Raw genomic sequence first — 17892 nt, forward strand, 5'->3', positions numbered from 1 at the left:
CATTTGAAGAGGAAACCATACAGTTCGGCACCAGAATGAACATCCCTTTGGGGAACCAAACGAATAGAAAAGGATGGTTTATGAAAGAGAAAGGATATTGCTCTATCAAACAGTATATGAAATAATTTTCAGATCTATAATATAACTCTACTATCAGAAGGATGTTCTCTTCACAGTACAAATTCAGGAGTAAGTACCATGTGATGCAGGATAACCATGGAAACCACTGTTTTATTCAACAGAAGACTAAACAATTGCTTTTTTATATTGAAGGTTGCTATTGCATTGAATGTTACTGCAAGGAGAATCTTGCAGTCTTGTATTTTCAAACAGATTTCTCTTCTTGAACACACATCTATAGTGTATCAGCTCTCTGTCATTGAAACAAATGCTATTCCAAATGGAGTATTGAGATTGAGTCAATGATTTGAACATTTAGGAAGATTGATTTAATTATAAAGGCCATTAGATTCCAGGGTAGGGAAGGAAAAGGAATATTTTACAACAGAAATATCTATAGGAGCACACTGATACGCAAGACCTTGCAGTGAATGAATTTTTATAACTGTGCTCAGAAAATACTGGCCAAAACTTACGACATCAAGGGCAGGGATATGTTCCACAGGCCATGCAGTTAGTGTTTAATTAGTACTGCATGGAGTTTACCAGCAGCAGTAGATGCTTTGGGTGAGGCTTATCTCTACTAATATCAGACATTCAGGAACATTAGAAATCAGGAACTTGGCTGGTCACCCAGATTCCCTTTAGAGTTCATAGAAGAGAAACAGAAGCTTCACTGCATTCTACACACAAGACATCTAGAAAAGGCATCTATATGAATGGCATCCTTTAAGCCTAATTCTCACAGAAAAGATGCTGCTGTTTCCCACTAGCTTTAGGATGTGCCTTAAACCCAACAGAACTGTGCGCTCAGGATGCCCAAACAGGGTAAGTACACCAATAATCTAACATTCCCTTCAAATAACAACTTATAGCTCTTTGCAAACTTTTTTTAGCTCATAAGGTGATGATTTATGCTCCATGAAAGACCCTTGTTTGCTTTATGCTCATGATGCCACTCCTCTCCCCTGGAGTTAGTAGCCTTCCAGGTAGCCTTATAGAGTTAGTACATTCATGTATCTCCTAGAGCAATGAGCTTGCACATAAAGATTGACACATGCATTTCTAAAACACACACACACAACTTTGTTTTCTTGAAGAAAATCTTTAGATGCCAATGAAATCAATGGAGCTACCTTGATTCACACCACCTGCTGAGTTGGTTCTTCATTTCCATTATGGCACTACACGTACTCTTCTGATGATGAACCTATGATGAATTTGTACACAGCACCAATGTCACGGAATGTAAATGTTCCTTCTCCTTCCTTCCCACCTCTCCCAGCTGCTGCTGCCACTCTCACTAAGCAACAAAGGACCTTAGAAGGCTGGAAGAGGTGAGACGGCAGCTGTATACTGCAGAGATATTGGCATGAGGCGTGAAGAAGTCTTACTGCTTATGGACTAAAGCACAAGCAAGAAATTTGCATTGTGTTTGACCATAAGGGGGAAAAAAACCCCTGATATGACAGAACTTCCTGAGGATGCTAATTTCCTTGCTTATTTGGGAGTTAGTTTATTGATGAAACTGTTGGATCTTTAAAAAAAATATATTTGTAGGTAACCTTTTGAAAAGCAGATAAAACCAAAAGCTCTTCTGAAGAAAGTGTCGGAGAAGGAAAGAACAGAGATGATTAATTTCTGTCCTACCAGGAGGAACTATGTTACAGAAGATAAGTGAAACTTTTATCCTGTGAAGGAGAAGATAATAAATTGAATATCACAGCAGGAGAAAATAAGAATTCATGCTGGAGTGGGAAATTACAGTGGCCTCACAATTATTAGTGCTGGATTACAGCATAGGCTGGTTGATGAAACGGATTTTACTAGTGGTAGGTAATAAATCTCATGATAATGAAAACATGGGATTCTGAAGTTCATCATTAACCATACAATAGCTTTACATGGCAGAATCACTGCATACTTCTGAATGTGAAAATCAGCCACATAAATCTAGTATTTGATTTCCACTTTAGAAAGCCCTATAAATGCAAATATACTGGAGGTTGATATTGGCATTTATAACACTTTACTCAAGGTTGTATTGACATTGCTATTTGCCAGCTTTATTTTCTAAGACACACATCTCAGTAGCACTTGAAAGCCTGCAAGGTTTTGCACGGTGTGTACTCTAAGAGTCATTCACCTTCATCCAGCAAACCCCTGACCTTGCAAAAAGTGACTTCTGTCTCTCCCCCTAGAGCACCCAACATACACAGCTAAGTCTGTCCTCACTATAGCACACACATATTTACTTTTACGGTGCTGACTCAGCTGGTGAAACCGTTTCCCTTACCTGGTTGCAAACATTGCTCTCAAGGATGAGAAGGTTGCTGCATCTTCCTTCAAAGCCTTTAATTCATTCCGTAGTTTGGTCATGGTTTCAGTCACCATTGCTTTTTCATTTTCGTATTTATTCTTCAAATTGGCTAGTGCCACTTCAGCTGTCTGAAAACACAAACAAGGATATATGTTTATGAGATAGATATCTGACAACAGTTAAGATGCCATGTTTTATTTTAATTTAGATTTTCTTCTTCATTCACATGGTAAAAGGAAGTTAGAGCTGAGCTTCATCGCACAGCACCCTTTAATGTCTTCTTTCACGTTGTACTCCATAAAGCTAAGAAAAGGAGAAAGCTGTTGAAAGGACAAAGCCAATTTCAATGGCAACAACTTGACATCTTAAACGTCTCTGCAAAATTGTGCAGCTGTACATTGAGGGCTCAGGCATGTGGACAAGTTACTACAGCTTACAGAGTTGTACCATGTTGTTTTAGCTGCAATAAACAACCAGATGTGTCCCACAACCATGTTGCAAACAGGACACGTGGCACATGAGACTCAGCCTCTGTAGCCAAGCTGGGAATTAACGTGTTTTGCCTCATGCTTCCTGCCAGCTGAGGCTTTCCTCAGGTGAGGTGACTGCTAGGACCTGACAGCTTGCTTTTATGTCTGAGCATTGGCAATGCCTACTGTTGTGCAAAACAGCATGATTGTGGCAGTTTTAACCACTACAAAAAAGAATTAAAAAAGTGTAAATTACAGTTTTCACTTAACAGGAAAGTAAGGCTTTGTAGTCATCCTACCCCTTCATTTTCCTGCTTCCTCCTTTCTTTTTTCAATTTCATCCATTACATTTCTTTAATTTACTGCCCTACTGCTTTTAACAGTTACATTTGTCTTCTTCTTGCAAGAGTTAAACCTTCTGTTTTACCTATGAAGTCTGGCATCATTGTGAAGTTATTAAAAATAAATATTTTTATAGAGGCTTTATACCTACAGCTGCTATGAGACATTTAAAATTATTGCCATTGAATGAGATTAAGAAAAAAATGTTTCCTTATACATTTACTCAGAGGGTGGTATGGTTGTTTTTTCACTTCATTTAGTGCATAATAAGTTGTACCATTTCATATAGGCAACCAATTTCCTCTGTTGATCTGGTGGGTTCTTGAGACATCACCAGCGGAGAGAAGTGTAGAAGAACATGACTTTAAAGCAACCAGCAAGGAGACATGACAAAAGATGGTAATGGCTAAACAGCTGGAAACCTATTTTAATCTCAGTTTTCTGAAACTCAATACATTTCCAACTAAAAATTTCTCTTAATAAAAGGACATATTAGCATTGCCTACTAAAATACAACTCTATTCATTTGTGGCTAGGGGAATAGCATGGTTAGAAATGGCAGCATTAAAAACATTCTTTTTTTTTTTCCCCCTAACTGTAGGAAATCATATTAGTTTACATTGAAAGAAGAGATTTTAAAAAATCACTAGTAACTACCTGTCATTTTACATAGATTATGGGTTTTTCCATGCCAAATTTGAAATCATCAGTAATATATGTTAAAAAAGTCAACCACTTAGGGATATATTCAAATAAATGTAACTTTTCTCAACCTTGCTGACATATGCGTTGGTATAATGTAGGGTGGTAGATGCCATCCTACGCCTTTGCAGGATAAAGCAGAAATCATCAGCTTTCTATTTGTTTCAAGCCATGAGAAAACTGTATGCTCATAAATTAACACGGAGAAGGAGGATTAACTATGTTTAATAAAACCACTTTTTTGAAGGGAAATCTAGGACATAGTGGATCAGAGGACAAATTCCTATTTAACAGGTATGATTAAATCAGATTTATTTAAGAATTTTCAGGTCAGTAATGAAGCAGAAGTGATTTATGAGAGCACAGGTAGGCTCTATAGCTCAAACTGAGTTCTGCTTTGCCCCTAAGGCAGGAATTCAGGTGTCTCTGCTTTCTAAGACAAATACAGCCCCATGTCCCTTAACCTATCATACCTCATCTTTGAATACAAAATTCATGCAAAGATTTTCCTTTGTTTAGGAATGAAAATGAGTTAAGGATACGTGCCACCTAATGTTAGGCTTTTAAAAAAAATTAAATTCTGTCAGCAGTGGGATTACATATTCCATGTAAATCCAATAATTTAGACATTACTGAAACTCTGCACAATGATCAGACAGATCATTGTGATCCCTACGTTTTAGTCTGGATGTCAGGGTAAGCGAAATGGACATGTAACACTACAGGATGAAAAATAACTTAGAAATATAATTTAGTTGGTGAATAAAAGTGACAGAGGAAGGACTGTGTCCAATCGTCAAACCTTTTTTTTTTCCTCCTATTAGAGTTTGCCATAAAACAACATATAGCAAACAAAGCATAAATTGCAAAATCTGTTGGAAGTGCCTGGTGGCTCTCCACACACCAGACAAGATTTTGAACACATCCCTTTACAGGCTTTTAAGGGTCTCCCTTCTGAAAGTCTTCTAAGTGAAGAACGAACGGGCACAAGTGCTCTAGTAGAGAAGTAAATAAAACTAAGAAAAATGTGTTTTTAATAGGCAAGAGGAAGAAGGGGGAAGCAAGCTGGGGAAGCTTCTGTTAGAAACCTGCAGCCAAGAGGCCAGGGCCAGCAGAGCAGTGGTGCGTTGCTCTAGCTTGAGGCTTAGCACACTCAAGAGGTCCTTGTAAGAGCTGGTGGGCACCAGAGTGTGCGGATACTCAGGTTCCCTACAGCTCATCGGTTTGGGACCTGGCTTCTGACTGAAGCCGATTGCTGTCAGACTCCTCAGCTCAGAGGCTGCCATTTTACAACACAGCTAAGTCAATCTATATTGGCCAGCTGCCACCAAATGAATAATTACCCAGCCTTTCCCCATCCCTAGCCTTGGCACACCTGGTGGTTTTCTTCTATGCTTACTGGGAGCCAGTTTGGGGAGCCTGAAGAGGCAGAAAACTCCCCTGAAGCACCTGGAAGCCAGAACGTGTAATGGGGAGCGGGGCTGAGGGGAAAAGGGAAACTTGGACTCTGTCTTTCTCTCTTGTTTCTGTTTTCTCTCTTGTCTTTCAGAGGTACCTATGTGTCTGGTCACCTCAGCTGTACTGAAAGCAGGACATTTAATGCAGCCTCACTTTCCCAGCAGAAATTCTATTGTATTCTGTCTATATAGTATCAGGGCATTTGTCTATAGATAAGTTACTGTACATCTGGGGTTATCAAGTTATTTTTTCTGAAAGGACTTTTATGGGTATCTCAATTATGGGAGCTGGAGACACCATAGTTACTGCCAATGCCGATGTCTTGCTGGCTCAACTCCTTCCCATCAAATTATTTACCTGTAAGAACAACCGATTGTTTTTTAATCAGAACTTCAGGATATTAAGTCACCCTCATAGGCAGCTTTGCTTTCTGTATGTTACTAGAAATCAAAATAAAAACGGTTATTGAACTAGTCCTAAAAGTTATTGTATCATTAATTTGATGTTACTTTATAATTTATGCTACTTGTTAATGCTAACGCTACTTGAGTTTGCTTCACAAAACTGGTGCTGACACAGTAATTATGGCTACAAATAAATGGGTACATAAATCAAGACAAGGTAAGCAAGCAAGCTAGCAAGATGTATGTGCCTTGCTATCTTGAGCAATTGATTTAATAATCCATTTTCCCGGACTTAGGTTTCCAGCTTCTTAGAGCAAATCTTGCGCTTTTTTTGTTACAGAGTTTTGTGTATTCTGTTTGCAGGCCAGTCCAACATTAAATGCTTATTTGAAAACATTACTAAAGAAAATCCACCTAGAATAAAAAGAAATATCATCAGATATTGCCAAATGCTTTAAACTATGCAACAGCCTGTCAGGTTCAAACAGAAATTTATTGTATGCTGCTAAATATTTAAAAGGTGTAGCCGGAGTGCCAGGCCCACTGCAGCCAGAGCAGACAGAAACAGAGGCACCTTCATCACTGTGAAGAGACTTGGAAACCGCTCAAGTTAGGAAGCAGAAACTCCATTTGCTCTTTTTTCCTCTTCCGATGAACCACTTGCCCTTGTGTACCTAACAGTGTGTCAGCACGCTGCGACCGAGCCTGCTGCCAGGAAAACGCTGCAATTCCGGTTTTAAGCTGATACTGCAATGCTTCTGGTGGTCACTAGAGAGCACCCGTGCTTCCCTGGCGAAGGGTGTCATGTCCCTACCCAAGCGCAGCCCAAGGCCGCAGGCCCAGCGGCCTGCTGCGTCTTCCCCCCGGATCTGAACGGCGAGATTTTGCCAGGTCTTGCCATTTTTACAGGTTTGGGCGTGCTCATCTTGCTTTCCAACATTATTTCAACCAAAAAAACTCACCTTGAAGTGACTCTCTTTGGAGTGCTAACAATACAGGGAGTTTGTGATGGCGTTTCTGCACAGCAGGCCCCGCTGGAGGCTGAGGACAGGCCAGGGCGTCCAGCCCACCGCCAGCTGCAGGCCTCCCTCTCACAGGGGCCTGCCGCAGCTCTCCCCTGCTACCTCGGGCATTAGCACTGTCTTGCCATACGATGTAAAGGATGAAAAGATACAATTTCATATTAACATCAGCTTCATTAGGGCTTGAGGAAAGTTTTTTTTAAAAAAAAAAAAAACACACACCCCAAAACTGTAGCTCTTGCGGTTCTGGAGCAAATGTGAAAAACTGAACCAGGTGTCCTCTGTAGGCTCATCTAAACTGAAACACACACAGGGAAGATGTCCCCAGCCTATTGCTGCTTAAAAACTTTTTACTCTGGAGGGGACTGAATTCTCAACTCCTGTTTTTCGAACATGAGATGTGCTTTGGGATATCACTTGAGGCTGGCAGTACTGCTACCGCATAATAAAACATCCCCCCTCCTGTAACTTTAATCCTCTTTTATCCTTTTGTATTATTCTGTCTTTTAGCTTGAAAGTTTCAGGATTTGATGTTAGGTTTGCACAAACAGCATTGCAAAATTCTATACCCAGTTGTACAGCTACCAACAGCTATGCTGCTATCCAATAAATAAATGTTTTATTTATAGCACCTCCTTTCTCAGCATATCTTTCCCATTTCAGTGAGCAGGCTTTAGGATGATGCTTTATTTCTGACAGCAATATGAGAGCAAGACTGAGTTAAATTCTCTGGTGGTATCAAAAAAATAAATGATAGCTCTATGCTAATGGAAAAAATCTTTAATCTGGAATCCAAACCCATATACCTCAATTACATCTTAATTACATTGAAAATCCACATTTAATTGCTCAGAACTATTATTGCTTAGCTAGAGATGGTATTTAATTACTTGAATTCATATTCAACGTGTTGTATTGGAGGGGGGGAAATGCTATAAAAGACTCAACGTATTTTGAAATATTGCTGCAATTTAAAAATCCCCAGTACTCTAGAAGTGCAGTTACAGATCCAACAATCAATTAAACTTGAAACTGTAACTTCAGACTACTTGACTACTGGGAATTTCAACACTGAAATCCCATCACTGTCATCAGGTAATAGTATCCTAAGCTGTTAACCTGGACTCGTGCCCCCATGTGGTGATCACTGCGCTGTTTTTTAGATGAGAAGTATCCCAGGCAATCTGGAACGATGACTCTGCTGCAGCCTCTTGCATTCAGACAATTCTGGGCATAAGGAGATGCACTGAAGTAAATAAAACTATTTGCAGGATTAAATTTATCTTTCTAAAATGCCTGCAGACCTGGAGTCTAATGGATATAAAGGCTTAGGAGGGCATACTTTGCCAAAAAAATTACAGTCCTTTTTAAAAACAGACCATTAGGTGGTTCTCTTTTGGCGTTTGATAGAAAATGCAGTAATTCTCAGCTTATTTGAATTGGTGCAACACCAAAACCAAAGTCGTTGATGATTTTTTTTTTTAAGCTGTGAAAAATTTCAAAATAGTAATTTGAAATTTTTTATTCTCTTAAAATAAACTTTATAATGAATCCTTCTCAAAAAATTGCAGTTACTTTTTCAGTCAGCTTTATCATATAGTGACGTTGTCCTTTTTCTTAAAGCAATGAAACCCCTGATTTTATTTCTTACACGATTAAAAATGTTACAATGGCAGCAGAAATTATTTCTGACGTAAGAGAAAAATCATTAAAAAAATTTCTAACCACTTGTAATGAAAATAACTCAGCATTTCACCTACTGTCTTATGAAAGAAATGCTCAGCTTCTGTATAGTCCAAAGCCATTGGCCATGCTCTCAGACCTGCCATTCCCTTCCTGATGTATGCTTTAACTTTTGTGGCATTTATTTTTAATGCCCTTAAATTTGCCCTTAAGTTTTGCAGCCTGTGGAGCATTACAGAGAGCCAAGAAGAATGCAGTGAGTTGCTTGGACCATCTGCTCCACTAAACCCCACCAGTGGGGCCACCTGCAGCCACTGAGGTGCTGGCCCAGGTGGTCTCCTCTACACTTGCCTGGAGGAGGCAGGGAGGGAGGGAAGAAAGGTCTGCCCTTGCCATGATGGAGAGAGAGGCTAAATAACCTGTGAGTAAAATCTCTCCTCCAAAATACTCCAGGGAAAGCTTGTAAGTGACCCATATATATAACAGACATTCCCGACTGACGGCTTTATTAGCATCTTACCTGCTTGTTGGCTTTCAGCACTGCTCTCAGGGTTGCGATCTGCTCCCGCTTTGTACTCAGGAGTGATTTCAGTTTCAGTATCTCTTCCATTAAGGCCTCCTTGTCTTTATCGATCATGGGCGCCAGCTCCCGAGCTGCAGCACGCTGGCGTGACAGCTGCAGCGACCGATCGACAGCCTTCTGCAAGTGCTTGATTTGGTCCCTTATTATGGCATTGAGGTTGTAGATGTTCATCGGCTCTTTGCGGATGTCACTGGTATCGGAGACGGGGGAAGAAGGAGGGGCCGTGATGACAGGAGAAATGGTAGGTGTCTTTGTCGGGCTCTGTTCCTTGCCAGGCTCTGTGGCCTCTTTCGTCATCTGCTCAGTCGGGGTCCTGGCTTCTACAGGTGATGCCACCCCCCTTCTGGCAAGCCGCGGGGAAAGGAGACCACGAGGGTCGTCCGGTCCTTTCAGGCTCCCACTGCGGGTGACTCTGCTTTGCCTGTAATAGTCCAACATGACCCTGTTTGGTGTCTCATTGTTGCACAGGCAGACATGATGGTAGAGCTGAGCCAGCTCTTCACTAAATGTCACCAGCTCATCCTGGGCGGTGTTAAGGGTATTATGGTTTTCATTTGCTATGCTTGTCATCCTTTGTAATTCTTTTTCCATATGGACCATTTTTTCCTGGCTTTCCTTGGTCGACTTCTCCAGATTTGTCACCTGCTCATCATATGTTTGGATTCTGCTCTCATACTTGGCCTTCTCTTCAGTGTAGTTTTCCACATACTTATTATATTTCTCCTTTAAGGCTTTGATTTCTGCTTTAAGATCTATCACCTCAGTAACAGCTACTTTGTATTTACATTCTAGGATCTCCAAGCCATTGATGTCCACTTCATAGTCGTGTGCTTCCTCGCTGGGGTCTCGGCCCTTCTCACAGTCAAGTTCAGCTTTCAGCTCCTTGTTGCTCTGCAGCCCCCTCATGGCATTGACATGCTCTGTGAGCCTATGGACTCGCTCGTGTTGCTCGGTCAGGGCTCCCTTGGTGTGCTCCAGCTGCGTCTGAGACTCCTGCAGATTGGCCAGAAGAATGGCCTTCTCTCTCTCCACCTACAATAGAGTCAAAGCAAGAAACCTGGGATCTCATCCTACCCGTGCTTTTCTGCTGAACACCAATCTCTGCAATCACATTCATCTCTTCCACTCCCCCACTCTGCATACACAACTTGAGGGCTTCAAAGAGGTTTTAGCCATATATCCCTAAACCATAAAATTAAGTCAGAGAGGCATGTATAACTTGTACAGGGTTATGAAGTCCCAGCCTCTATTACAATTTGTGATATCATTAGGTTGTGATTTTACACATTGCCTACTGAAGAATTACTGAATACCCAAGCACTAAGTACCTAATCAGCTAGAGTGATGATGTGGGATTCATTACAGCATATGTTCCCCGAATTTTAATAGGCATGAACTGCTTCACTGTCAACTATAAGCCGTTCCACTGGTACATTCACATTTCCCAGTGGAGTTTGAATTTACATTTCCCATTAATAGCTCTAACAGTCCTTCACAATATTTATATCTTTGGAATTTTGCAAACTTTCATTAAGGCTTGATTACTGAATGCAAATACAGTAAACAAATTGCTGTGTACATTTCCACAGATTAGATTAAATAACCTGCTCTGTGGGAACATAACACAGATCATGAAACTGAGCACATGCAACTCCCAGGACTCCCCATCCCTATCACTTAACTATAAGCAGAATCCATCCTTTTAAGGACAAGGCAGAAAAAATGGGATTTATGGTATAACTAACAAACCACTGGTTCTGACCTAGTAAGTTCCTTTCTGAAGATCCACAGAGAAATATGGGTGTTGAACAGCAGAAGAAGTCATGGAGGAGGACTCTAGAAGTTTTAATGCATAGCATCTTAAAGCAAGGGAATAAAAACTTAAAGCTTGATCTGCTCAGGTATTTGCTACTTATGCTAACACCCCTGAAAGACTCCCATTTCAAGTTTTAAGTGTAATGCTCCAACTTTTTCTTTCTATGCCTTTGTCCTGTTCTGAGTTGTGAACTGGGAAGCAGAGGAAGGCACAAGGAGATGGGATCCTTCTTGCTTTCATGGCTTTTGCAATGGGATCCTGAGCCTACCATATTTACTGCTCTTTCTCTCCCCTGGTTGCAGTATCTCAACCCTGTGTTTACACATGCAGTGAAAACAGCACGCTCCATGTTCCCTTTATGAGTGCCTGAATTACTAATTCAGAGAATTCAAAGCTGTCAGTTCTGAAAAACCCTTTAAAAAAACCTTTGTCCCCTATCAGTATTCCCCAAGATAGTATTTGGAAGAGTCAAATCAGCTACTACTAATATTACTGAAGGAAAAGAAAAGCCTTTTAGAGACCGAGAGGATATTAATGCCATCTCACAAAATGTTCCAAGCAGTGCTTCAGACTCCTGTTTTCTTGTGATGAGGCTTTTGAGCAGTGGCTGCTGCTCACAAGTGTTGAGGCACTAAAGCATATGATGATCCCCTGGTTTTACAGACAGGCTTTCAAAACAGGGCCTCTGTTAGAACCTGCAACCAACTGCAAGCAAAAAACCATAACAATAAAAATAGAAGCCATGTTAAAAAACATTAAAAAAAAAATCAACCTAGTTTTCTTGTGTACAGGTGACTGATGGCCTAAGAATCACAAAAACAGGGCCAAATTTCATCATTATCTTACAACCTAGGAAGATCCTGTCTCCTTACATATAGGGTGCTCCATTTTAGGCACTACGTAGTCCATGCAGAAGAGTACCATGAGTATATCGGTACCTTTCTCCATTTGACATTGTTACCCCTTTGCTGCCTCACTCTGCCAGCCATCCCCCTTACTGCTTACCCCCTGTGCCAGCCCACTCTTGAGAAAATCCAAAATCAGACAACCTTCCCCTTTGCCAAGGGCACCTTCTTAAAAGGTGAGCGCTCTCCACAGATTTCTTGGTCAGACCCGTCCTGGGGAGCCTCAGAGAGCAACCCAGCACAAGTCTCTCCACCAGCTTTCCTTTGTTTTTTCCATCAAGCAGTCTGCCCCAAGTCTGCTTTCCCTGGAAACTTAGATGTTAATTGCATTACCCCAATCAGCTAATGAAGGTATTTATTCCTTCAGGCTGGTGAGGTGAGCCACACTTGTGCATGAAAATCTGTTTTGGTTAATTTAAAGGACCATCTCACCTGATGGTGGGAAGTTGTATGGATAATCATGATCCATACATTACACACCATAGGCAGGTGGATTTGCAAAGGTGTATGGTCCACTGTGGGTATGTTGACAGCAAAGCAGGCAATTAACTGTAGATTGCACTAGTGTAAAAATAAGTAGAGAGCTTACAGCCAGAGAGCCTTTTTCCTTCAAGAACAGAACTTGGTGTTAAAGCAGCACGATGTTTCAGTGTCTGCTTACATTAATCAGGCAGAATTGATCCAGATTAGTGATCTCGGCTGTTGTGTTCTATCATGAAGGAAAACTATAGCAGAGATAATTGGGATATTTATGATCATTTCTCTGCTGAACATACATGGGTTCTGGAAACAAATACTTCTTACAAATAGAAATAATTGTTTCCAGAGAAAACATGTAACTTTTAAAACCCATATACCAACTTGGATGCTAGGTAAAATGAAATATCCAGACCTACTAAGTTTTACTCGTGCTGGTCCAGTAATCATGGATTAAGCTAATCCGCTTCTGTTTAAAGTTATAAATACATGCTCCCACTTCCAAGAGAAAAAAAACCCAGAGCTCCAACTCAGCCCTGAGCACACCTTCTGCATATTACTGACTCTGCTGTTTCCAAGTATGGTAATTATATTTCTTGTTATAGACAATACTATACTCTTATTTCCACCCACAGCAAACTTTTGGGTATTGCAGTTATTTTTCAGTCCAGTTAGTTGGTGGGTTTTTTAGATGCTGAAATTAGTAGCTGCAGCAAAGATCTTTATCATCTTAAAATGAAAATAAAAGCAATTCAAAAGTAGCTGTATCTATTTTTGGATACATCCTTTCCTTCAAAGATTTCAGTTTGAGGATATTTCCTTCCCAATTTGCTCTACAGTTTGCAATTATGGAAACCAAGTTTACCATTGCTATTTATGCCTCTTTTTTTTTTTTTTTTCCTAATAACATCAGAATATCAGTGAACAATTCCTAGTGAAGACTGGAGCAAATTAATAGGAAAACTCAGCTCAAGAACCCTGAACCTCAGCTGTATCGTATTTGTCAGAGAGTACCAGCTGGAAAAGTGTCAGAAACTCGGCTGCATGACTTTTTTTTCTTCTTTTTTTAAGAGAACTTATTCTAAATTTTCCGAATACGATGTTGGCCTCAGGAACAGGGAAAGATCACCATGGACAGAGGAGAGGACTCCTAGACTTGAGAGATGAGATAGAGAATTCTTTCCACTGGACAACACACATGAAGGAAGAGCAGACAGCTTTGAGCTTTTCCAAGAAAATCTCAGAATATGAGAATTTTCAGCAAGACATTTGGTACCTAGTGGATTTAAAAGATGGAAAGGGAACAGTTACAGTTAAAATCTCTTCTAGGGACCAGCACAGGTCATGGAGCAGCAGCATCCTAAAGTTGCAGAAGGAATTATATCTGTCATACTAACTGTTATAGTGAAGGCTGCTTTTTGAGATTGAGTGAAAAAATTTGCCACACATCTACAAAGTGGCAAATATGAAATTTGCATCTCTCAGTAAAGGAGCCTGCTGTCCTATAGACATAAAAATAGTTCCCAAGAGAGGGTCAGTTCCTTCAGCAACTCTATCATAGTACAGCCTCTTCAGAGAAAACAAGAGGAACACATACCAAATACTGAGATATGGCTGAGTGAACACCAAAGGGCAAAGAAACTGTAGAGGAGAAAAAAATCCAATTTTGCTGAAGAATTACCTTTTGTCAGCTTGAACCAGATTAAATCTCCCATCCACTATGAGGAAAATTTTTGGAGGGATTTTTCACATTGAATTTGTGTGACCCAAGGTGAGCTGATGCAACTCAACAGAGACAGTGATCGCTTTGTAAAAAGTACACGTCAGCATTTTGCAGTAAGCCTTTTCAGTATCTAAAGAAATCAGGTTTCCAGCTAAGTCTAGTCTTTCTTTTTAAACTGTAAACCTTTTAACAGGATTAGAATGCCGAGCAATGGTGGCATCTATTGGTGTGAAGGTGCTGGGGGCCAGCACAGCCGTTGTGACCAAAAAGTGGTTATAGTTATTTTCTAGGGTCCTTCTAGGGTCTTACATTTGCGGCTAGTGACTGTGAGAAGGCTGCCTCTTTGTTTAAGAGGTGTAAAATAAGTAAGTTTTTAAGTCAGATATGATAAAAACAGTTGCAGTACTTTTCAAGTAGAAGTTTGCTGATTCATCAAGCTCAATATTAAATTTAATAAAATCAAGAAAAAACATACGAAAACCAAACTTCTTTTTTCGTTTCCAAGCAGCTTTCACTCCAAATTTATATTGCATAAACTTTATTGTAAATTATGGTTGGAAATGCTTACGTTGTATTTTAAAACGTGAACATTTCAAAGCATTTCTTCTGAAGCTGTGTTTTTTAATTCTTAACATTGTATTTCTGAATTAACTCTAAAGCTGCATATAATGTATACATGCATTATATACATATATGTATATGTTCATACACATGCATATTTTTATATATGCATATATACACAAAATAAATGCACTGTTTACATTTTAATACTGAAAAGTTTGACAGAATTTTTCACATAAATAAAATTCTAAATTTCAAGATTTCCCACTTAAATTATATATGTTTTTCATCAAAGTGATTTGTGCAAAGCACCAGATGTCATCAGCGTTTGTCATGTCACAGCTCGGATCAAAACTTCCCACGGTGAGTTTGGCAATGAAATAAATAAAACAATTAACTCTTCAGCAAATATAGGACAGACCACATAGGGATTTATTGTTCTCTAGCAAGCACTGAAAATTGGGTTTGCTCTACTTTACTTCCAGATCACCTTTTACGTTTTAAGCTGTAAAGGATTTACATTTATTCTCTCTAGAAGAGGCACTTTTTGGAAGCCTGCAGCTAGAAATGTTTCCTGGATGTTTCCTTGATGGTGCCAAAACCTTTCAAGCTCTTGTAGCAGAGAAGAGGCTCAACAGCTTGGGCAGCGGGACCCTTTCTCTGTGTGGCACTGTACCCCTTCTAAGATGATGTCAGCATCGGGGCTGGCAGCTTGAGTTTTTATCTGGCTTGCATCCCAGGCTCCTATTCTGGTTGTGCCTGGGCTGGGCTTGGATTAATAGAGAACAAATGCTCGCTGTACGGCCCCCGAGGCACCCCCCGCAGCCCGCGCATCCGCTGGGACTGCCCGCGAGGACAAGGGCGCTCTGTGACATCTCACACGCCACCGGCTCTCCGAGTGCACGGTTATTAAGAGGAGCGCTCCTCTCCGTTTGTTCTCTCCTGACGGCATGCCAAGCCTTGCTCAAACTGAATTTAATGGCAAAAACTGCCTCTGACTTGCAAGGGAGCATAATCAAGTCTGTCTGTATTTTTGGTCATACTGAAGAGTACTTTATTCCACTTGCAGTTTCAGGGACATTTCCCATTATCAAAGCAGGAAAAAAAGAATCCAACCATCTGCAACCACAGCAACTAGGTCCCTTTCTCCTCTTTGCACTAAACATTTGCTCAGATCACACTGGCTTTTTGCAGACAGATACGCTGTTTACTGGCGATATTTCTAGCAAAACCTGGATATGGAGAAACACCAAAGCAGAAGTCTGAGAACAGGACACAGGTGGTCAAGAACGTCACTGGGGAAAATCATTGCAAAAGCTGGCACTAGGGTCCATAGGATGTGTGTCTAAACACTTCAGGACATTATGCTCTTACCTGCATGAGTTGCTGCTTCAGTTTCTGTATTTCTGATATGTTGAGCTCACTGAAGAGGTCAGAGACGGGGTGCAGAGATTCTCCTTTCCTACCCGTGGGAGTTCGGTAGTCACCGTTGAGTTTCACAAGAGGCCCGTGGATATGTCCGTTCATTTTGTCATCATTGTTGGGCTCACCCCCATCCTCTGCAAACTTCAATCCATCTACTGATATATTAATATGGTTATTATACATACTGTCATTGAGGTTGATATACTGGGAGAGTTCCTTCCTCAGATTGTTCTTTTGCTCTCTTTCATTTTTTAAAGTTTCCAGAGCTTCCTCCAGCTGATGCTCAGCGATCTCCTTCAGCCGGATGGCATCTTCTAGCTGACTATTAAGCAACACTGTCTCTTCCTCAAATCGTTTAATCTCATGCTTTAAGCCTTCATATTCAACCTGAATTAGACAAGACAAAGAACATTCATAATACTAAAACTTGAGTCATGAAAACCTGCCATTTATCAGCCTTATTGAAATAGGTATCACAGAAAATACTCTTTGAAATACCAGACATTGCCTGCAGCTGCAAAGAACTGGCTGCACGGAAAATGCAAGTGGAGCTCACTCTGTTAAATATTCCACTGCTCACTTTTTCGGCATGTGAGAATCAAGAAATGTAACACCTTTTTCTGAGTAACCTATGACAACAAACAGTGTATTTCATGGAAAGAAGGCTTTTTATTAGCAGATATCCTGGTAACCATAGATTTATTATGAATTGCTATAAGCAATGTTGGTATATCATGGTATGTATAGACCTCAGGTTAATATAGTCTGATTTATTAATTGCAAGTATTCTGAAGATGACTTCTTATCAAAATTCTTACCAGATGGAAAGTGACTCAGGCACAGATACTCTAAAGTATCTGGTGTCTTAGTAGTGTTCAAGTTCAAAAACTGTAGAAGAGCCTCAACACTCTATGTTATACAGACCCCTCCATTATTCAATAAGCATTTGATTTTAAAAATTAAACAGCAAACTATTCATACAACCAGTTTAAACTCTAAGATGCCCCGAATTGTTAGATATGTTTAAAACTACCAGACAAACATAGTAAACAGCTTATCCAGCCACACAATCCTTGAACTATGCGTTGGGGATGCCATTTTGGAGCACTTGGCAACCCCTGGCTCTGATGGCGCTGCCTGAAGCGTGTCCCGCAGTGACCTGGTGCAGCCTTGCCAGGCTTGGAGGGACTTGCTGACTTGCTGGTCTTTCTCCTTCTCAGAGGGCAGGGTCCCCACCCCACACCCAGGTACAGTATTTTATCAAGGTATTTATGCATAGTGTGGGCTTGGGAAAATGACAGCTGCTTCTACTCTTCTTTAAAGGCAGCTCCCGTGTTTATGAAGTCTTCTCTATTACACCTAACAAGAAGCCAAGCCTAGGAAAACCCAATCTAGCTCGAAACTATTACTTGCTCAGTAATATCTAGATGGTGCAGCAGATTCCCCGCTGCAGAATGTCTTCCCTTGCTGGCCCCCCTCACCTTCCTTTTCACTGTTGGAAAATCCCACAGCAATGAAAAGGAAGAACTTTCTTTGTAAACATCCATGTCCATGCTTGACCAACTGTCCTGGTGAAAATATCACAGTTGGATTTGTAAATTAATTCTAATAACCTTTTCATTTCTAAATGCAAACAATTCCCAGTATTGGGTGAAATAATTTAATAGTATGATGAAAGATAAAAATAAATACAGAATTTTCATGCTTCAGTAAAAAAAGCTTTTCTCAGTTGAGGCTTCTCTAATTCGTATGCATTAATATGCATTATTATCTGCAATTTTAAGGCATTCTCAAGAACATTTTTTATTTTACATATATATTTTTAAAAAACATAATAAGTTTCTGGTGAAAACAGAAGAACCAACTATTACTATCGGAGTA

The 17892-nt window shown here is 40.3% G+C and overlaps 1 protein-coding gene across 11 annotated transcripts in view; it reads right to left on the reverse strand.

The window, feature by feature from the left end:
* Positions 1-17892, reverse strand: part of BICD1 (BICD cargo adaptor 1) — a gene marked incomplete at both ends in the record, with an annotated part of 178383 nt that overhangs the window by 26047 nt on the left and 134444 nt on the right. For 8 of the 11 annotated variants that reach the window (XM_082010679.1, XM_082010687.1, XM_082010686.1 and 5 more), the window contains 3 exons: positions 2417-2568; positions 9042-10136; positions 15961-16398. In XM_082010679.1, coding sequence (XP_081866805.1) covers positions 2417-2568; positions 9042-10136; positions 15961-16398 — 1685 coding nt within the window. Of the gene's footprint in view, positions 1-2416; positions 2569-9041; positions 10137-15960; positions 16432-17892 lie in introns of all 11 variants that reach the window. The other 3 variants (XM_082010688.1, XM_082010680.1, XM_082010681.1) reach the window with 3 other exon arrangements.

This window comes from Phaethon aethereus (genome assembly GCF_964289735.1).
Source record: "Phaethon aethereus genome assembly, chromosome: 1".
NCBI classification, from domain to species: domain Eukaryota; kingdom Metazoa; phylum Chordata; class Aves; order Phaethontiformes; family Phaethontidae; genus Phaethon; species Phaethon aethereus.